The 22,522-nt window shown below is 35.7% G+C and overlaps 1 protein-coding gene across 4 annotated transcripts in view; it reads left to right on the forward strand.

The window, feature by feature from the left end:
- VWA8 (von Willebrand factor A domain containing 8) overlaps positions 1-22,522 on the forward strand; it is a 421,660-nt gene that overhangs the window by 184,748 nt on the left and 214,390 nt on the right. For all 4 annotated transcript variants that reach the window (XM_045839249.1, XM_045839250.1, XM_045839252.1 and 1 more), the window contains exon 21: positions 12,346-12,422. In XM_045839249.1, the coding sequence (XP_045695205.1) occupies positions 12,346-12,422 (77 nt within the window). The remainder of the gene's footprint in view (positions 1-12,345; positions 12,423-22,522) is intronic.

The raw sequence follows: 22,522 nt of genomic DNA on the forward strand, positions 1-22,522 counted from the left end.
ACTAGGGTCCCCTCCTCTCCACAACCTCTCCAGCACTGGTTAATTTGTTGATTTGTTTATGATGGTCATTCTGACCAGTGTGAAGTGGTATCTCATTGTGGTTTTAATTTACATCTCTCTGAAGGTTAATGATGCTCAGTGTCTTTTCATATGTCTCTGGGACCTCTGTATGTCCTCCTTGGAGAAATATCTGTTCAGGTCCTTTGCTCATTTTTTTATTGGATTGTTTGTCTTCCTGGAATGAAGTCATGTGAGTTCTTTGTACATTTTAGAGATCAAACCCTTGTCTGAGGTAACATTTACAGATATATTTTCCCATATAGTTGGTTCCCTTTTCATTTTGCTGAGGTTTTCTTTAGACATGTAGAAGCTTTTTATTTTCATAAAGTCCCATTTGTTTATTCTTTCCTTTATTGTCCTTTGCTCTAGGTAACATATCATGGAAAATATTCTGCTTGGAGAATATCTGAGATTCTCCTCACCATGTTCTCTAGGATTTTTATGGTGTCTTGACTTATATTTAAGTCTTTTATCCATCTCGAGTTTATTTTTGTATATGGTGTAAGTTGGTGGTCGAGTTTCATATTTTTGCACGTAGCTGTCCAGATGTCCCAACACCATTTGTTGAAGAGGCTATTTTTACTTCATTTTGTGCTTCTTCCACCTTTGTCAAATATTAATTGACCATAGAGACTTGAGTTTATCTCTGAGCTATATTCTGGTTATATTGGGTTATATTCTGTTTCATTGATCTATGGGCCTCTTCTTATGCCAGTACCAGTTTTGATGACAGTGGTCTTGTAATACAGTTTGATATTGGGTATTGGGATCCCTCCAACTTTGTTCCTCTTTCTCAAAATTGCTGTGGCTATTTGGGATCATTTATGGTTCTATATTAATTTTTGAAATGTTTGTTCTATATCTGTGGAAAGTGATAAATTATTCATGGTATTTTTTCACTATTTGCAAAGCTTTATCTACTATTTACTGAAAAATCATTTTTCCTGATCAGTCTATATACCAGAATAGGAGGAAGAATCAGTTAATAGTCCATCCAGTATTCAGTCTTTGATATTGAAGCCCAGGAAATCAGGAGATTCTAAGACAAATTGACTATGTTTTTTATTTTGTAAATTTGCAACTGTTCAGTGAATGAAACAGGTAATTTAGGTAGAATCTAGGAGGTGTCCACTTACAAGAGTAAATAGTTAAGTGACCCATTCAATTGGAAATGGTAACAAACTGAGAGGATCAGAGACTAGAGCATTATTACTAGGACAGAATAGTGCAGTACTAACTACAGTATTTTAAAATTTATTTCAATAGTAATAATTAAGTGCTAATTAGTATTTAGCTAATTAAATGAGGTCTAACTTTGTGCATGCTTACATTTACCAGGTCAGGGAGTGGACATCGGACCAAGGTGTCAGGTTAAAATCTAAACAAAACTTTTGGAGTACTTTAGCAGTTTCAGTTCCTTTCAAACTTGTTTTCAAAAGCTAATGTCTAAATTGGCTGGTGTGGCTTAGTTGTTTGGAGTGTTGTCCCATATGCTGAAATGTCTGGGTTCAGTTCCCTGTCAGGGCACATACATAAGTTGCGGGTTTGAGCCCTGGTTGGGGAGCATATGGGAGGTGGCCAATCAGTATTCTTCACATTGATATTTCTCTCTCTCTCTCACTTTCTTTCTCTCTAAAAGCAATGAAAAAAATGTCTTTGAGTGAGGATTTAAAAAAAAGCTAATGTTGGTGTTAACATCTCAGCAAGATTATAGACTGAAAAAAAGTCTATAATCTTGCTTATTTTCTTTATTATTTATTTATTTATTTCTTTATTATTTATTATTCTTCCTTATTTTCTTTATTGAAGTATAATTGACAAAATTATATTTAAAGTGTATAATGTGATGATTTGATATATTTATGCATTAATAATAATTATGCATTGTGACAGGATTCTTCCCATCTAGTTAATACATCCATTACCTCACCTATTAACCTTTTTTTTTTGGTGGGAACTTTCAGGTCTCAATTGTGCAATACAGAGTTATCAATTATAATAATCATGGTAAACATTAGATCCTCAAGCATTTATTCATCTCCTAGGTGAAAGTTTGTCCCTGCTTACCAACTTCTCCCTAATTTCCCTGTCTACCCTTCCCCCAGAACCACTTTTCTACTCGTTTCTAGGAGTTTGACTTTATTTACTTTTTTAAAAAAATTCCACATATAAGTATTTCTCTTTCTCTGACTGACCTATTTCACTTACATAATGCCCTCCAGGTTCATTATGGTTAGACTTCACTGCTTCCATTTGGTGTGTGTGAGGGAGATGACGCCACCTGTGATTAGCACATACCCCACAGGGATGTACTTTGTGAAGGACTGACTGGTATGGAGTTACGTGTTCTCTTTCCCTGTGCTTTTCTCCATCCAGATTTCTTTTTCGGGAATGTGTACTTTTGCAGTCATGGTAACAAGGGCTTTGAAAAAATAGTCTGTTTTTTTTTTTAACTAGTGGTATTTCAGTATTTCTCTTTATATTTTATGCACCTTCTCACCTTCACCCTTATTTCTATCTTGTGAAACAAATCAATTAAAAAGAAAAAGACAAGCAAGTGAAGGTGCTGCTGATAGATAGGTCAAGGACTGCTGACTCAGCTCTCAGTGGAGTTTTCACTGACATGCAAAGTGACAGCCATCTGGGAAAGTGCCTATTTTAATCACATGATTTGTTTTGAAAATAAGTAAACCATTTGAAGCAGTTTTCCTGGCTCCTTTCTTTTTACTTTTTCTTTCTTTTTTTTTAGGTTTATAGTTCTTTTATCTATTTTTTTTTGGTCTGGTTCCTTCTCTTTGTCTTTTTAATAAAAACAGTATATGATGGATACTCACACACATACACAACTCAATTTGAAGTGAGGCTTTGGGAATTAAATATTGACAGAGCAGCCAGGAGTGGATTAGTATAATTATATAATAAAGTGTTAATGAGTGCTCCTAAAACAAGCTGTCTGTAGATAGATGCAGACTACCCAGCCTTCTGTGGGCAAAGTAGAAACTGGCTGAAATCCACGAACAAAAAGCTTCAATAGTTGAAGTAGAGAGGTTTTGAAAGATTGCTGTTACCAGTGACAATTTTTCACATGACAAAATTAAAAAGATTAAGAAAGTGTGCTGATTTTGAGAAAACTCAAGGTTTATCATCTTTATTAAGCCTAATTCCATCTTTTCTTTCCATATAATGCTCTTTTCTATCAAGATTAGTGAAGATTTCATAACTATTCTATTGTGAAGTTAAAAACAGTTCTATAAACATCACTTCTGGCAAAATAAAGTAGCCCACATATTCTTTTGGTGAAATGAAATCAATTTGGGAGGCAGTTTTATCACTTTATTCAACTATCAGCAGTTAGTTCTCTTCCACATTAACTGTTTGTACATTTTTGAAAGTGGTGACAGGCACATAGGTTACCAAGGTATAGTGCTTGTTTGGTGAATGTTCATCTTCATTACGTTTTTCTGGACAACTGCACCCACACACAGTATGGGACACTGCTTGTTCCTTTGAACCAGATGGCTTTCTTAAGCCTCGAGTCAATGTGTATATTTGAACTTCCCCTCTCCTAATGGCAAATTTCCCAATCTCTTTGATTGCCTGAGGGGCAGCCTTCTTGAAATCTACTATGCAGGTGCCCCTGTGAATGTTGATGGTGTATTCTCTGATCACTGCCTTGTTGATTGCTGAACAGCCCTTGTTCTTGCCATCCTTCTTAGTGGGAGCCATTATGCTGGGACCAAGATGGAATGAAACCAGAATTGATGTTTTTTTATCCTTTTAATTTTCTGTGTGGGATTTTAGGGCAGAGTACATCTCCTTTCCAGTAAATGAGGCAGAATTTCTGTCTGTCAGTCAAAGGGATAGGGTGCCTGGAAATTACACATTTGATGGTCCCCTAATACATAATGCTGCATATTGTAAAACCACTTTTGTATGCTGTTACATTCAGTATTTTCTACTTACTACAATTATGACATGACATGTACCTTTCATGCAATGAGAAGTTTCATGCTGGCTTTAAAAAAATTCGTAGCACGACTTCCTATTTATTTCAACTTTACTAGCAGGGTAAAATGAGAAATGTCTATTTTTTTCCCAGTCAGTGATACTTTTTCTGTCCCACCTATACTCAGGAATGATCTTCCCTCCTTCCCATATCTTATTTTCTTTTGGTTTGTACAGGTATATTTTATTTGATGTACAAAATACTTACTGTGAATATTTTGGGTTATAGAATCAGCCTATGGTAGCATTTTTTGTTGTTGTTTAAAAACTCCAGAAGAAAAACCTGTTTTTGTGTAGTAATACTTGAGTTTTGAGAGCAGTTGCATTTCATCAGAAATTTGAAGGAGAAAATATTTTATTGATGCAATGTTCTAAAATGCTAAGGTACCCCTTAAATAAGAATTATTTTTGAAAATTTACAGTATTTTAAGAAATGAAAACTTAATCATCTAGAGAGTGATTTTTTCTGGTTTCTGACATTAGATTAAATTGCAAAGCAGGTAATCAAAATATAATTTATATGTAATGAGGCACAATTAATAATTTATAGTCACTTCTACATGACTGTAGTACAGTTATTTGCCAGGTTTGTTAACTTCTTAGAAAAAATTAAGCCAGTCTTTTTACCAGTTTATCAAATAATAGCACTTGGTGAAATTATCTGTAAGCTCTTGAAGTCAACAGACCATATATGTTACCCTTACCAAAATTCTAATATATTATGCCTTCCTTATCAAATAAAAAGTTAATCCTGGCTGACTGTCATGTACTATGCCTTCGCTATCTCTGACTGTCACATGCTTCATGTTTTTATAGTGCTAATTCTTTAGGTACTCTTTTTATTTCCATGGTAATATCTGATCAGCAGTGAGATAAATCTTAGAAAGCATCTCATCATTTTATTTTCCTGCTAAAAGTTGAAAGTGGTTCCCCCTCACCAATCAGATAAAATCTCTTATATAGGAAGACATTCAGAATGGCCTTTGACCTGGCTACAAACTACTCATGTAATTCTAGCTCTTCCAAATTAAAGTTTCTTATCCTCCCTTGTATACCATGTGTTTTTTTCCTTCAGCTGTTTTTCATAGACTGCTCCCTGCCCTCATCTTTTCCTGTGAAAATTCTGCCAGTTTTCAACAGCTCAGATGTTTTTTTCTCTCTGAAGCCTTTTTAGTAACCCCCAAATAATCTTGCCTTTCTCTGAATTTTTACAGTATCTTATCACTATTTTGATTCAGTTTTCTTTTACAGTTCCATAAGATTTTTATTTCTTCTATAATTGAATTATAAGTTTCTTATGAGCAAGGATTAAAAATTGTAATATTTATGTTTTACAATTTCCAATATACTGTTTTGATCATCTCATTTAGTGCTACAACATCCCTTTGAGATGAATATTTTTATTTTCCACATTTTACAATAAGCAGACTGAAACTCAAAAAAGTTAAAATATTTGCTTGAGACCACATAGCTGTTTAATGACAGATTTAGGACTTAGACCTTTAAAGCTCATGCATTTTCTTTTTTTTTTTTTCATCAGATCAGGCTAATTCTTATACTAGTAATAACAGCAAGAACAATGATAACATATAATATCTAACTTATGTGAAGTGCTTTACATGCAGAGTACAGAGCATTTAAAAATTTTCTATTATAAATCAATTTTAACTTTATTCTACAAAAGGTAGAGTATGTCATAAACTCCCTTGTACCCATCCATCACTTAGCTTCAACATTTATCAACATTTTGTCCATCTTATTTTATCTATCCCCTCAGCACTCTTAAAATATCTTTTATATAATGCATTTTTATTATAAATATCTCAGAATTTATAACTAATATAACCATAATTTTATTATTACACCTAACAATCAACATCCAATCAAAATCTGATGATTCCATTTAATTGATATGTCTCCCAAGTCCCTTTGTTTTTTTGTTGTTGTTTTTTAAATTATGTTGTTGTTTAACTACAGTTGTCTGCATCTACCCCCCCACCACTCACCCCCACCACAGCCAAGCCCACCTCCCTCGCTTTCTTCCAACTCCACTTGGTTTTGTCCATGTGTCATTTATAGTTGTTCCTAAAAACTCATCCCCCCATTATCCCTCTCATCCCCCACTCTAGTTACTGTCAGATTGTTCTTAATTTCAAAGTCTCTGGTTATATTTTGCTTGCTTTTTTTCTTTTGTTGATTATGTTCTGGTTAAAGGTGAGATCATAGGGTGTTTATCTCTCACCACCTGGCTTATTTCACTAAGCATAATGCTCTCCAGTTCCATCCATGCTTTGCAAAGGGTAGGAGCTCCTTCTTTCTCTCTGCTGCGTAGTGTTCCATCATGTAAATGTACCATAGTTTTCTGATCCACTCATTTCCTGATGGGCACTTAGGTTGCTTCCAGCATTTGGCTGTTGTAAATTGTGCTGTTATGAACATTGAGGTGCATAGGTTCTTTTTTTTTTTTGAATTGGTGTTTCAGGACTCTTAGGATATAATCCAGCAGTGAAATTGCTGGGTCAAAAGGCAGTTCCATTTTTAGTTTTCTGAGGAAATTCCATACTGCTTGCCACAGTGGCTGCATCAGTCTGCATTCCCACCAACAGTGCAATAGGGTTCCCTTTTCTCCACATCCTCTGCAATACTTGTTTGTTGATTTGTTTATGATGGCCATTCTGACCTGTGTGAAGTGGTATCTCATTGTGGTTTTAATTTGCATCTCTCTGAAGGCTAGTGATGCTGAGCATCTTTTCATATATCTCTGGGCCCTCTGTATGTCCTCCTTGGAGAAGTGTCTGTTGAAATCTTTTGCCCATTTTTCAATTGGGTTGTTTGTCTTCTTGGACTGAGGTCATGTGAGTTCTTTATATATTTTGGAAATCAAACCCTTGTCCAAGTTATCATTGGCAAATATGTTTTCCCATATACTTGGTTCTCTTTTCATTTTAATTAGCCATGCAGAAGCTCTTTAATTTGATGAGGTCCCATGTGTTTATTCTTTCCTTTATGTCCCTTACTGTAGGGGACATATCAATGAAGATACTGCTGTGTGGAATGCCTGAGATTTTTCTGCCTATGTTTTCCTTTAGGACTTTTATGGTGTCACGACTTATGTTTAAGTCTTTCATCCACCTTGAATTTATTTTTGTGTATAGTGTAAGTTGGTGACCAAGTCCCTTTGAAGGAGAAAGGATATGCTCTGCTGTTCTCTGTACCCAGAGAGATATTTGCTAATTTTCATGCATGTGAACATTTTATTCAGAATTGTACCAGTATGGATAAACTTCAGATGAGGAAATATTTTCTAGAGTAAATTTCATTAAACCAGTTTAAGTTCTTGATTAATTTACACCATATTAATTTTTCCAGGCTAGAAATAACTTTTATTTTCTAATTTTCATAGACTTTGTTTTGAAATCTTTTATACACTGTGAAAATCAATAAACATATATTTTGTGTCAACTAAGCAGGACTCCATGCACATTGTTACTATGTAATTCTGTATAATATTACTATATAATTCCATATAATTCTTTGTATCTTATTTCATCTATTAATTGTAGACTTATTATGACTAGGAACTTAGTTTTTCTCCTGGTACAGCTTAGTAAATGTTTGTTGTATTATTTAATATTGAAATACTGTGAATTTTTTATTGCCAAAATTAAAGAATATGTGAATTTTGCTAATTAATGATTTGAACTGAGCCCTGGCAGATTGCTCTGGCACAACATCAGAGACCATGTTGCTATGCCAGCATAATTGTCTAATATCAATGGAGGGTCTGAACAGTTTGTTCAGAAATTTTCTTGCCTTTGTTCCCATCTGGGAGTGGCAGCAGGTAATTTGATAACTAAGTGTGCTGTACTTCTAGTAGCTCCAGCAGACTGGGAATCCCAAGGCTATGAAATACTTGGTTTTAATCAAATAAAATGACACTCATCATTATTTTGTATTATATTATATTTCATGTCATATCATATCATACCTCATCTCATATATTATTTTGTGTCCCTTCTCAAACCCCTTGCTTAGTGAATTTGCCTGAATTACAATCTGGAAATTCTTTGCCATTCTGTCAGTGATAGGAACATGAATAGAGGGGCAGTCCTGGCATCAAGGAGTGTGTCTTCTTGCCAAGGCACTTGACATATAACTAGAATACAGTGTGGTGAATGCTGTAAGAGACAGTGATTTAGGATTCCAAAGGGGGAACCATTCTGGCCCTCAGATTTGAAGGAGAGAATACAAAGCGAGAGTCAGACAAAGCTTCAGAGAAGCAGGGACATTGCATCAGAACACTACGGGTGAGTGAAAGATGGCAGATAGATTGGAAAGGATGGGCTATTCTAGCCAGAATAGATAAGGAGAACAAAGATGTAGAAGTGCAGAGGTCCTGGAGACAGTTGGCTGATTAGGAACGTGTTTGAGTAGACTTGCAATGGGCTGACATAGCTAGATTGCAAGTGTATGTACTTTGGTGGGGATCTTTCAACTTTTAAGTCCTAGTACTAAATTCCATTCCTAGACTCATTTATTCTTTGCCCACTTTTCATTCCCCTTTAGCCCTTTTCTCCTATTTTACTCCTGCACCTTCTCTCTCTTGACAGCATGTGGATAGTTTTCCAGGTTATGTATTTTCTTCTTGTCCAGGAATACTAACCCATAAGCCCTTCTCTCCTAAAGGCTTTTACTGCTAATCTCTCTGAAGAAACAGAGTAATGAAAATAGTAAGGCTGGGGATGTTATAAGAGTCCCAGTCTTCAAAGTTCTTCAAGTCATGCATGGTCCCTGATCTTTTCTCTCACAGAAACTGGAAGCATGTTTACTTCCTGTCCTCAGTGTGATTCCTGTCTGTGGGGGCTTGATATATTTATTCCCTGTTTCGCCTAACCCTGCAGTATAGGGGCCATCTGACTGCTGCCTCTGTGATGGTCTTTCTTCCCAGTACATTGTCATGAACAAGACAATTGGACACAGAAGTAATTGATGGCATTCTCATGAGACAATTTCTAGCTTTTAAGATCTCTCATTCTACAGGTCCCTTCTCCCTTTTAATTCTTCACTCACTAAATATTATCTTCAACAAGAGTCAATAATGATGTAAAACCTATTTCATGCTAATTTTTACTAAGGGGTACAAATTGTATATACAGAATAATGGCTAGTAAGTATAGATAAATATTCACAGCAACAAAATAAAAGTGGTAGCAGATTTATTTTAGCAGTTGCATGTTGGGAAGTACTTTTTTTCCCTAAATTTCCCAGAGAGAAAAATGAACATACATAGCTTTTATGATGGAAAGATAAGAGACCACTTATGTATTTATTCAGTTAAGGTAATCCTGAGGATTTTCTGTTCTAGGTGAGAACTGTGGTTGGAAAGAGCAAATGCTCTAACTTTCATTTTGCTCAGGATATTTACAGAAATTCCTTTCTAGGTTATGCTTTTAGCATTTCCTTGAAGGAACTACCAGACCTTTAAAAGTGAAGTCAAAAGTAACCTGATAAGATCTGTGTTTAAAAAAATAATGTAACAAATTGTGTGCTGGACTGTCATTGAGTTTGGAGGCAGAAGACCAAATAGAACTCTTTCTAGGAGTCTGAGCAAGATGATGGGCTGCCCTTGAGTAGTGACAGTGAATTGGAGAGAAAGGAACAGATAGGGGAAGCAGGCACTTCAAAGTAAACATGTGCAAAATTAAACTGCCTTTTTGAAAACTAGACTTCTGTCCTCCACCCAGCAAATTCATTTCTTCTCCCCTATTTCATGTCAGTAAATGGTACCGCCTTCCACCCTGCTGTCCAAGACTGAAACTCTTATTTCTCTATTACTTCATCTCCAGATCCAGCCCATCACCAAATATGGGCTGAGTCAAGGATGTATGCATACAATGGGTCCTCTTGCCTGCTACTGTCTTGCATATCTCTGTCTTATTTATTAAGTAGTTGGTCATCATTCCAGTCTTTTTAATCTCTCTGGTGTCTATCATCTTGTGGCATATTTAATCAACCACAAGAGAGAAGAGAGAGACTCTACTGGTGTTAGAACTTACATCACACAAGTTAACAGTTGTTATTTATACCTGTGGCTTATCTTCTGTGCCCCAATGCTGTATATCTTGCCTCCCTTTGAGAATTGTGAGAGATACGTTTTCATATGCCATTTGAGAATTTATCTTAGAGGGACTGTCACAGTGTTAGGACAAAGATAATGCTCAATAAATACCTATTCAGTCTTTGGTGCTTGACAGGGGTGTCACACTCATTTTCACTGGGGGCCACATCAACCTCGCAGTTGCCTTCAAAGGGCTGAATGTAATTGTAGGACTGTATAAATGTAACTACTCCTTAACAGTTAACCGAGAGCTCAATGGTGCTGCTGGGTAGAAACAAGGTGCTGGGCCAGATGAAACAAGGTGGAAAGCTGGATTTGGCCCACAGGCCTTGTATTTGCCATCTGTGTTGTAGAATGTTACTCTTCAAAAGACATGTAGTAGAAATACCAATAATAATGCTTGCTTCCATTTACTGGGCTTCTGCTGTTGCTACCATGCTTTTTCCTTGTCTGCCTAATTACTTTTATAGGATGGATTCCTAGAAGTGGGGAAAGAGATAATGCAAGGCCAAGGTTACCTAAACCAATTACAAATTGAAAGAAATATAATCCATAATGTTGCAACTAAAATCACAAGCATCAGAATGGGACAGACCTGGATTTGAACAGAGGCTCCATGGTGACTAGCTGTGCAACCATGAGCATGTCACTTAAGTGTTCTGAGTTTTGGTTTCTTGATTTATGAGGTTCAAATAACCATAATGCCAATCTCATGGAACTGTTATGATTTAATGAAATAACATGTGAACGTATTTAACATAGAGCATGGCACAGTGTAGAAAAATCAAAGGTGTTATTTATTGCTATCACTATAGAACTCAGCTTTTTTAAAATCTACTATTCTTCCCACAAAAATCACTTATTAAAATATTTACATCCCATCTCTAAGCGACAATTATTTATTTATTTATGCATGTATTTTTAAAATTAAATTTATTGGGATGGCATTGGTTAATAAGATTGTGTAGGTTTCAAATGTACAATGCTATGATACATCATCTGTGTATTGCATTGTGTGCCTATTACCCAAAGTCAAATCTGCTTCCATCACTATACATTTGACACCCTTTTCCTTAAAATTGGGAAGTAACATGGAAGTGAATTCCATTTTTAATAGTCTGTCTTCTACAAAAGGACAGCTACTCAACATTAATAGGTGGTAAGTAAATGAGGGCATTTGTAGGAAGAACATGCATAGTTGAGACTTGGTGTGTTGCAGCCTGGCAAGGTCTGGCAGGTGCACTCTAGATTCAGGGAGACAGAAGAAAATGTGTGGAGCCATGAGGATGCTTGACATGCCTTTATTCACAGGTGGGCGAGCCACACACACTGCAAGGTGCATGTCTCTTTAGTGAGAAGCCCCTACTGGCTTAAGGACTAGAGGCAAACAAAGCTGCTTCAAGCCAGAAAATTATATAACATAGCATAATTCTGTGCATGAGAGCCCACTTCATCTTATGGGAACAGTTTGTCGGACCCGATCTCAAGGCTATGAGAACATTGCTTATTGGGCCTATTTAAGGTTATGGGAATGTGCTTCTCTTAGCTACTCAGACACCTGGGTGAGGAAGCCACACTAAACTCTGGTTATACTTTTTGGTTTCCAAAGTTTTGAAGAACTAGAAAGTGGGATAAAAGGAGAAGTGACTGTTTGATTCAAACAGAAGTACAGTATTACCTTTTTCTGCAACTGAAAATCATTGTCTGAAGAACTAATTAGAGAAATAATTGTTTTTACACTTACTTGATTACCTTTGATGCCATTCTTTTAATCTGAAATAGTTAATCTTCTGATGTAATGTTGATGTTTCTGTGTAAAATTATAGAAAAGAAAAAATAAGATGTAGAAGGCTAAAATTATATGTATTTTTTTAAATAAGAAGAGTTTAAATTTTAGTGTACTTAGAAGTAAATTTTTAAAAACCCTTATGTCTGGGATGGGAGCAAAAGACAGAAAACTACTTGAACAACAATTAAAATAAAAAATTTAAAAAAACTCTATGTCATGGAAATTGTACTCTATATGTTTACTAGCTTGGTTTTCATTAACAATAGCTAAAACAGCACAACCCTGAGGAAATACTGTTGATTAAAATTTTTTTTCTTGTTTGTTTTACCTCCAGACAATTTCATTTTGTTTAATGCTTTCTGTGTAATTACAGGGTGTAGGAAAAAATAAGATTGTTGACAGATTTCTTCACCTGCTCAATAGACCCCGAGAATATATCCAACTGCACAGGTAAGAGGAAAGACCCACAGCCTCTTAAGATCCAGTTTAATCATTTATTTTTACCTTGGTACAATTTAAAAATACTTTTCTAAAGGCTTATTTTATAAACCAGTTTCATTTCTGTTCCTCCTGCTCTTATCTCTTCTCTCTTTAAAAGGTAATAAAATCATGCAAAATTTATTTTTAAAGTGACTAATGCTTTATAAACTTAAACTAATAGATATTTTGTGGACAGGGAGTGATGAACATTATATTCTAGGAACAGATGTTATCAACATAATGGTTCTTAAATTAGAAGAAAAATATGTAGAGGCTAATGCTACTCTAAAAGGAAGCTAAAATAGCTCACCAGGAGAAACAATACACTATGAATCTGTTATGAGATAAGGAACTCAAAAATATGGAAGAAGTAAGTTAATAGGGTGTTTTTTTTCCTTCCTTAAAAACATTTTGTGTATTATCTAAATTAGTGTGGTCAGAATGCTGGGATGCAGGGACACTTTTTAATCAAATAGATTTTCTAGACATGGATTGTTTTTAGATTTATCAGTGAGCCTATTTCAAATCTTATAAAAATAAAATATAAGCAGGTTGGAGGAGGAGGGAAGAGGAGTAAGAGGGGAAGGAGGGAAGAAGAGAGAGAGAAACTAAGGAATATGCCAAGCAATCAGGAACTTAAAGCTAAATAAATTGTCAATGGTTTAATACCTGGAGATAAAAAATACTGTGTAGTCAAAAGAATATTGGATTGAATTATAAGAATTGTTTTCTGGTTTGGGTCCTTTCACTAAATAATTATGTGCTTTTGAAAAAAAATTGTGGGTGAAAAGAAGGCAAGGTTATAGGCCAAAAGAGAAGAGAACCAGAGTAAAGCTGAAGGATTGTCAAAACCTCCCTTTGGGATTTATACCTCCACCTATGAAGGAGTAACTGGTACCATATTAGCCCTGCCACAGTAAAGACTCACAAAGAGTGGAAAAAGAACAACTACCAGGAGTAGCTATGAGCTGAACAACCACCCACATGGTTCGACTTCCACATGGTTAGGAGTCTTCATTAAATAATCCTGATATTCAGAAGATACCCTATGAAGTCTGTGCTTTAGAAGTAGGACACATTTATCACTAGTATAAAAACTACTCTACACTCCACCCATAAAAGTTTTTAAAGTAAGCCTTGAAAAAGCAAGGATGTTTTCTATTTAACATTATGTAGAAGTTTTTCTCATATAAAATGACTTTTGTTTGAGTTTTTCTCATATAAAATTAACTGTAGCTTAAAAAACTTAACCTCAAGTGAAGGAAGACTATAAAATCTAGACATGCAACAACATAGTATTCATAATGTCAGGCATTCAGTGGAAGATTGCTAGGTATACAAAGAAGGAAGAAAATGCTTAATAGAAATAGACCCTAAAATTATAGTTAATGGAATTAGCAGACAAGGACTATAATATGTTGCCATGAATATGTTCAAGGATTTAGACTTTAAACTTCTTCAAAATGGTTAAGATAAATCTATGAAAAAACTGTGACTAACTTATGAGGTCTGTCCAGAAAGTATCCAGCCATGTGCTATGAAAAATAGAGACATTTATTGAAGAGGAGCAAGTTACAAGAAACATTGTACATGGGAAAATGAGACCTTAGTCCTCTTCAAAGGAGGTACCTTTGGACCTCACACAGTTCTCCCAGTTGCCATCACCTGCCCCATTGTATTTTCTTAAATCTCATCAACAGGCTGAAATCTTTTCCCTTTCAAAGATGATTTTAGTTTGGGGAAAAGCCAGAAGTCACAGGATGCCAAATCTGGGCTCTAGAGGAGGTTGAATCACCTGGGTGATTTGATGTTTTGCAAAAAAACCTCTGCATGAGGCTGCCAATCACGAGTTGCCCCGTATCTGGCCTTCTGAATTATCAGAATACTTTCCACAGAAGAATATTCAAGCTTACTGGAAAATTTGATGCAGATTCGTTTTTCTATTCACTCAGTCATTTTGTATGCAACAACCACACAGTACACATACTCACTCAATGGCATCTACCACCTTCACTGACTAGTACAGCACATTCCAGTCCATTCTCTTTGGCTGCCAGGTTACATCAATGTTGTGTAAACCATTTTCTTTATATTAATGGTTGTTTTTTTTTCTGGATAGACCTCATATACTTAACGGTGAAAAACTAAGTGCTTTCCTCCTGTGTTTCTGGAAAAGACAAGGATATTTAGAATTATGCTGGAGGTCCTTGCCAGTGCAATAAGGCAAGAAAAGGTAATGAATGGTATGCATACTGAAATGGAAGAAGTAAAACTGTTTCTTTTTAGAGATGACATGTTGTATGTATAGAAAACCTAAGAAATGTACAAAAAAAATCAGAACTAATATGTGAGTTGAGCATGGTCATGGGATACCAACTTAATGTGAAAAAATGAAATGGACAATAGGTAATAAAAATTCTTAAATATTATTTACAATACAATAGAAACATGAAATACTTAGGAATAAATTTAACAGCATATGTGCAAATTTTAATTTTCCAATTTTAATAGGGCACAATAAAGTCATTTCAACTCTTAAATTTCTGTAAGTCACCTGTACAGTTCCAGGAAATTTCTAGCCTATTCCCATAACTTCTCATGATTCTTTTTTGTATTAATGATGCCTTATATAAACCTATGAGTTTCAAGTCACCACTTTTTAAAAAAGTAATTTACTATATTAAATTAGATTTCAAAATGATGGCAGAGTAGGTGGAAACTTCATTCACCTCTTTCCAGGACCAACCTGGCATTACAACTACATTACAGAACAATCATTCTGAATAATCAACTGAAAACTAGCTGAAGAGGAGTCTTATAACCAAGAATTTTTAGAAGAAGCCACGTTGGAACTGGTAGGAAGGGTACAAATGCAAAAAGGTCTGGCCCTGCTCCTATAGGAGGTGACTAAGGTGCCAGAGGGATATCTCAGCTATAGAGGGTCCCTCCTGAGCAGTGTGAGGCCTAAACCCCAAGCCACATTCCCTAGCCCAGAGCTTCAGAGTGGAAGAAAAATGCCCACATAACATCTAGCAATGAAAAGCAGTAGGGCTTCTGTTCACCAGAAAGAGATAGGAGTCCACTAGAGATATAGGCACCCTTTTAAAGGGACAACACATAAAATTTATTCATAATAACTCACCCAGGGCTCCAGTGGAGGGAGAGCAGAGCTGACTAGAGTTACATTAGGAAAGTCTGGCATTTGTGGCTCTGGAGTGAGACCTTGGGGTACAGCTACCAGGATCCCTGTGCTGAGTTATTCTCCAATACCACAAATGCCAACTTTCTTGGATGGAGCACTCCCCTTCCTGAGAGAAAGCAGTAGCCTTACCCACTAGACTTCTCTCACTTACCCTTTGGAGCATATGCCCCCCTGAGGAGTCAGCTGCCATGGCCAAGGTGTACAGGTTTGGGCAGACTCAGGGGTATCAGTGACTAAATTGTCTAGCTTTGGGCCATCCCCACTTTCCCATGAACCTGACTGACACACTGCTCTTATTGTGTTAGATCTGTCATTGATCTGTCAGAGCCACTCTCCCAGCTTCCGGTAGACCCACCCTCCATGTTCTGATGGCCTCACACACCTTACTCCTAGTGATTCTACCCTACTGAAGTCAGGACAAATTCCAGTACAGACTAAGACCTGTGGTTCTGGGGAGGGGTTGCATCCACCACCTTTCCTGAGTCTTGGAATCTCCACCTAATAGGTTGTCTACTAGCCCCATACTCCTGACTCCACCAGAGGCTTTTTCACTGAGCCACTGAGCCTTACAGGCAGCAGGAAATCAAGGCAACCAGAAGCAGATATCAAGGTGCCTTGGGATTTTTGCTGACCTGCCCCAGGGCTGGTGCTGGTAAAAGGCAGATTTGGTATGCAGCTTGGTCCTTTCTGTGCACACCCAATCCTAGCACAGGCAGCCACAAACTGGGTCTCTTATATCTCCAAACAGGTTGCCAAGGACCAGGCACAGATAGCATCTGACATTGGTCCAGCACCAGTTTTGCTCCCAAGGGGTCCAGAACCTACACAAACAGTTGCCAGATTCAGATAACATCATAGCAGGATCCAGTAGGCTCCAAAAGCAACAAATCCAAAAGGAGATCTAGGCAGGCACCAAACCCTGGTGAGATGAATTCTGCTTTGTTTGGTCAACACCTGCATAGCAGTTCACACACCATGGTTGGGGTTGAGCTTCACAGTTAGCCAGTCTGAAGGTTGATTCCATGTGAGATTGGGCCAACCACAAGAAGACTCAATTACAACAGGGGGTCCCACATAACTCACACAAAGAGACATTCCTGGAGCACCCAGTCAGGTGATCAAGGAGACTGCACCACTGGGTCCCACAGGACACCTACTACATAAGGCCACCCCATGAAGACTGGGACTCATAGTAGATTTATCTATTACATAGAAACAAATACAAAGCAGCAGCAAGCTTGAGGAGACAAAGAAACAGGCCCCAAATGAAAGAACAGGAGAAATCTCCAAAAGAAGAGCCAAATAAAATGTAGGCAAGCAATTTATCAGATATAAAGTTCAAAGTAATGACTATAAGGATGCTCAAGGAACATGAGAAATACAAGAGCATGAAAAAGGACACAGAAACCTTAAAAAAAGAGTCACTCAGAAATAAAGAATACAATATCTGACATCAAGAATACACTAGGAGGACAAACAGTAGGTTGGATGAAGGAGAGGATCAAATCAGCAATTTGGAAGAGAAAAGAAAATAAAATACACAATCAGAGCAGGAAAAAGAGAGAAGAATTAAAAAGAATGAGGATGGTTTAAGAGATCTTGGGGACAATATGAAGCAAAACAGCATCTGCATCATCAGAAGGAAAAGAGAGAGAGCAAGGAATCAAGAACTTATTTGAAGAAATAATGACATAATAATTTCCTAATCTAATGAAGGAAGAGGACACATGAGTCGAGGAAGCTAGGAAGGCCCAAACAAGATGAACTCAAAGAGGCCCACACCAAGACACATCATATTTAAATGGTAAAGGTTAAAGACAAAGAGAAGAATCTTAAAAGCTGCAAGAGAAAGACAGTTACCTACAAAGGAGCTCCCATAAGAGTGTCAACTGATTTCTCAAAATAAAGATTTCATACCAGAAGGGATTGGCATGAAATATTCAAAGTGGTGAAAAGCAAGGACCTACAACCAAGACTATATTATTCAGCAAGGCTGTCATCTAAAAATGAAGGCAAAATAAAGAGCTTCCCAGATGAGAAAAAGCTAAAGGAGTTTTTTACCACTATACCAGTGTTACTAAAAGTAAAGTAAAGGGCCTGTTTAAAAAAATAAAGAGGGAAAAAAGAGGAACATGGTTAAAATAATAGAATGGCAATAAATACATACCTATCAATAATCAATTTTAATGAAAATGGCTTAAATGCTGCAATCAAAAGACATAAGTAGCTGATTAAATAAGAAAGTATGACCCATATATAGGCTGTCAACAAGAGACCCACCTCAGAACAAAAGAAACAGTCTAAAAGTAAAGTGAAGGAAAAAGATATCCCATGCAAGTGGAATGAAAAAAAAAAAAAGAAAGCTGGGGTAGCCACACTTATATCTGACAATATAGACTTTAAAACAAGGCTATAGTAAGAGACAAAGAAGGTCACTACATAATGATAAAGGGAGCAATCCAACAAGATGATACAACCCTTGTAAAGATTTACACACCCAACATATGACCACCTAAATAGGTAAAGCAAATTTTTGTAGACATAAAGCGAGAGATTGACAGTAATACAGTGAGTGGTGGATTTTAACACTCCTTTGATATTAATGGGTAAAACTATCAGACAGAAAATCAACAAGGAAACTGGCTTTAAATGACACATGAGAACATACGGATTTAATTGATATCTTCAGTGTTTCCTCCAAAACAGCAGAATATACATTATTTTCAATTGCGTATAGAACATTTTCTAGAATAGACTACATGTTAGGACACAAAACAAATCTCAATAAATCTATGAAGATTAAAATCATGTCAAGCATCTTCTCTATGATGGTGTAAAACTGAAAATCACAAAAAAAAAAACCCTGAAGAACAAACACAAAGACATGGAGACTAAATAACATGTTACTGAATGATGAATGGGTTGACAGGGAGATCAATGAAGAAATCAAAAGATAGCTTAAAACAAATGAAAATGAGAACACAACAACCCAAAATCTGTGGGACACTGGGAAAGCAGTCTTCAGAGGGAAATTCACAGCATTAAAGTCCTACCTCAAGAAACTAGAATATTCTCAAAGAGCCTAACTTTACACTTAAAAAAAAAACTTGAAAAAGAGCAACAAACAAAGCCCAAAAGGAGTAGAGGGAAGAAAGTAATAAAGATCAGAGCAGAAATAAAAGAATATTAAAAAATACAAAAGATCAATATAATGAAGAGCTGGTTCTCTAAACATATAAACAAGTTTGACAGACTTTTAACCAGACTCATCAAGAAAGAGATGACCCAAGTAAATAAAATCATTTTTATGAAAGAGAAGCAACAACTGACTCTAAAGAAATCGAAAGGATTGTAAGAAAAGATTACAAAAACAATACACCAACAAAGTAGACAAATGAAAGAAATTGATAAATTCCTAGAACTGAATCAGGAAGAAACAGAGAATTTGAATAGACAGATTACAGCTAGTGAAATTGAAACAGTAATCACAACATTCCCAACAGCAACAACAAAAAAGTCCTGAACTGGATGACTTCACAGGTCAATTTTACCAAATATTCAAAGAACTAACACCCTTCCTTTTCAAATTATATCAAAAAATTCAAGAGGAGGGGAGACTCCCACACTCATTTTATGAGGCCAGTATTATTTTCCTTCCAAAACTAGATACTACAAGAAAGAACATTATGCGCCATATCCCTGATGACCATAGATACTAAAATCTTCACCAAAATATTAGCAAACCAGATCCAGCTGTATATTAAAAAGGTCATACACCATGATTAATTGGGATTTATTCCAGGGATGCAAGGTTTGTACAATGTCCTAAATCAATAAATGTGGTACACCACATAAAGAAAATGAGGGATATAAAACACATGATCATATCAATAGAAACAGAAACAGCACTTGATAAAATACAGCACTCATTTATGATAAAAACTCTCAGCAAAGTAAAAATAGAGGGAACATACCTCAATGTAATAAAAGCCATATATGACAGACCCACAGCCAACATCATACTCAGTGGGCAAAAACTACAAGCATTTCCCTTAAGATTGGGACCAAAACAAAGATGACCACTCTTTTGAACATAGTACTGGAAGTCCTACAACAGCAATCAGACAAGAAGAAGAAATAAAAAGTATCCAGATTGGAAAAGAAGTAAACATGTCATTTTATGTAGATGACATGATATTGTATATAGAGAACCCTAACAAAAAACTAGTAGAACTGATAAACGAATTCAGTAAATTAGCAGGATACAAAATAAGTATTCAGAAATCAGTTGCATTTTTATGCACCAATAATGAACAATCAGAAAGAGAACCTAAGAAAACAATCAGATTGCTTTAAAGAAAATATCTAGTAATAAATTTAACCAAGGATGTAAAGGAACTATGTTTGGAAACATTGGAGAAGATACAGATAAATGGACTCCTGTATTTTGTTCATGGATAGGAAGAATTAACATCATTAAAATACCCATACAACCCAAAGCAATCTACAGATTCAATGCAATTCCTATCAACATACCAATGGTGTCTTTTACAAACAAGAACAAATATTCCAAAAATTTATATGGAACCACAAAGACCCCAAATAGCCACAGAAATCTTCAGAAAGAAAAATAAAGTTGTGGGCTGGGTCTCCAGTTTGGGGCAGGCAAGAGGCTACTGATTGATGTATTTCCTGCACATTGATGTTACTCTCCCTCTCGTTCTCCTTCCCATCCCCTTTCTCTAAAAATAAATAAAATCCTTTTTAAAAAAGTATAGATTAGAGATATCATGCCCTACTTTCTACCTAGAATGTCTTTTATACCACCCTTTTGTTGTAAAATAACAAGTGATCTATATACAGTAAAGAATTTCATTTATGTTTGTGGTACTTTATATCTGTGGTAATTCTGACATTGGCGACATAAATGTATAGATATGTTACTTATGAAAAACTTTCTAAATTCAAAATGTAATAATTTTAAAACTATATTCTTGTTTTTGTTTTTGCACACATTGATTGCAAAATCAATTGCTTTTTAATATTATTAATTAATGATAGTATACAAAAAAATCTGTTCAGTTTAACTGGAACCCTAGGTATCTCTGTTTGGCATATTTGATATTTATTATGTGAAGTTGAGTGTAAAAGTCTCCATTTCTATTTAAAATATCACATTAAAGAATTTCATTAATTAGTCTAACATTCCCATTAGTTTCAATGTGGCAAGTTTTTGCTTTATTATATACACCATTAGGGCTGTATTTGCTATAAAGTTTAGGCCCATCATATTGTTTGAAGGGAAAGATTATTTTTAAAGACATAAAAGCAGCAGTTGATAAAATGTTTATACTTCTCTGATCTACGGGTGACCTACTTAAGGTCTTTATTTATTTTAGATTCCTTTTAATGGATTTGGATGTTATCATCTAAATAATCAGTCATGCTCAATTTAGTTTATGGATGTCATTCCAACAAATTAGTTATGAACCATTCAAAATATAACTTTGATCATTAAAACCATTGTCAAACATACATAGTGGTCATCTTATCATAATCAAATCTCAAAAAATAAGTAAACCAGGCAATTCATGTCATTAGTTAAAATCAAGATGTTGTCCTAAGAGTAAGATTTATGTAATTTAAAAGATTAATGAAAACAAGCCTCAGCAAATTCAAGAAAATTGCAGCCATATCAAGCATTTTCTCCATCTAGAAGGGACTGAAACTAGAAACCAACCTCAAGGAAAAAACTCAAAAACACTCAAACTCATGGAGATTGAATAACATGCTATTACACAATGAAGGGGTAAAGAATGAGGCTAGGGAAGAAATCAAAAAGTTTCTGAAACAAATGAAAATGAACTTACAACAATCCAAAATTTATGGGACACAGCAAAGACAGTCCCAAAAGAGAAGTTCATAGCTATACAGGCCTACCTAAAAAAGATAGGGACATTTCAAATAAACAGCCTAACCCTACACCTACAAGAACTCAAGGAAGAACAACAAAGACAGCCCAGAGCAAGTAGAAGGAAAGAAATAACCAAGATCAGAACAGAATTAAATGGCGTAGAGACTAAAAGCACAATTCTAAGTATAAATAAATCCAAGAGCCGGTTCTTTGAAAAGATGAACAAAATTGACAAGTCTTTATGCATACTCATCAAGAAAATAAGAGAGAGGACCCAAATAAACACAATCAGAGATGAAAGAGGAGAGATTACAACTGATGCCACAGAAATACAAAGGATTATAAGAAATTACTAAGAAGAACTGTATGACAAGGAATTTGAACCTGGATGAAATGGACAAGTGTCTAAAAAAATATAATCTTCCAAAACTGAATGAAGAAGAAGCAGAAAGCCTGAACAGATCAATAACAGCTGATGAAAGTGAAGCGTTAATCGGTCAGAGCTTCTGACACACCAAAGCTCTGGACCAGATGGTTTCACAGGAGAATTTTACAAAGCATTTAAGGAAGAGCTAACCCCTGTCCTTCACAGATTATTCCCAAAAATTCAAGAAGATGGAAGACTTCCAAACTCTTTTTATGAAGCCAGCATCATCCTAATCCCCAAACCACATAAAGACATAACAAAAAGAAAATTTTCAGGCCAATATTGCTGATGAACATAGACACTAAAATCCTCAACAAAATATTGGCAAACCGCATCCATAAAAATAATCATACACCATGATCAAGTGGGATTCATCCCCGGGGATGCAAGGATGGTCCAATATTCGCAAATCAATAAACATAATACATCACATAAACAAAACAAAAGACAAAAATCAGGGGAAAAGGGGGTTTACAGGAAGAAGTATAAAGGACACATGGATAAAAATTAGGAGTGGGTGGAAGTGG

Source organism: Phyllostomus hastatus, unplaced genomic scaffold (assembly GCF_019186645.2).
Source record: "Phyllostomus hastatus isolate PE091 unplaced genomic scaffold, TTU_PhHast_1.1 phas_contig_29, whole genome shotgun sequence".
NCBI classification, from domain to species: Eukaryota; Metazoa; Chordata; class Mammalia; order Chiroptera; family Phyllostomidae; genus Phyllostomus; species Phyllostomus hastatus.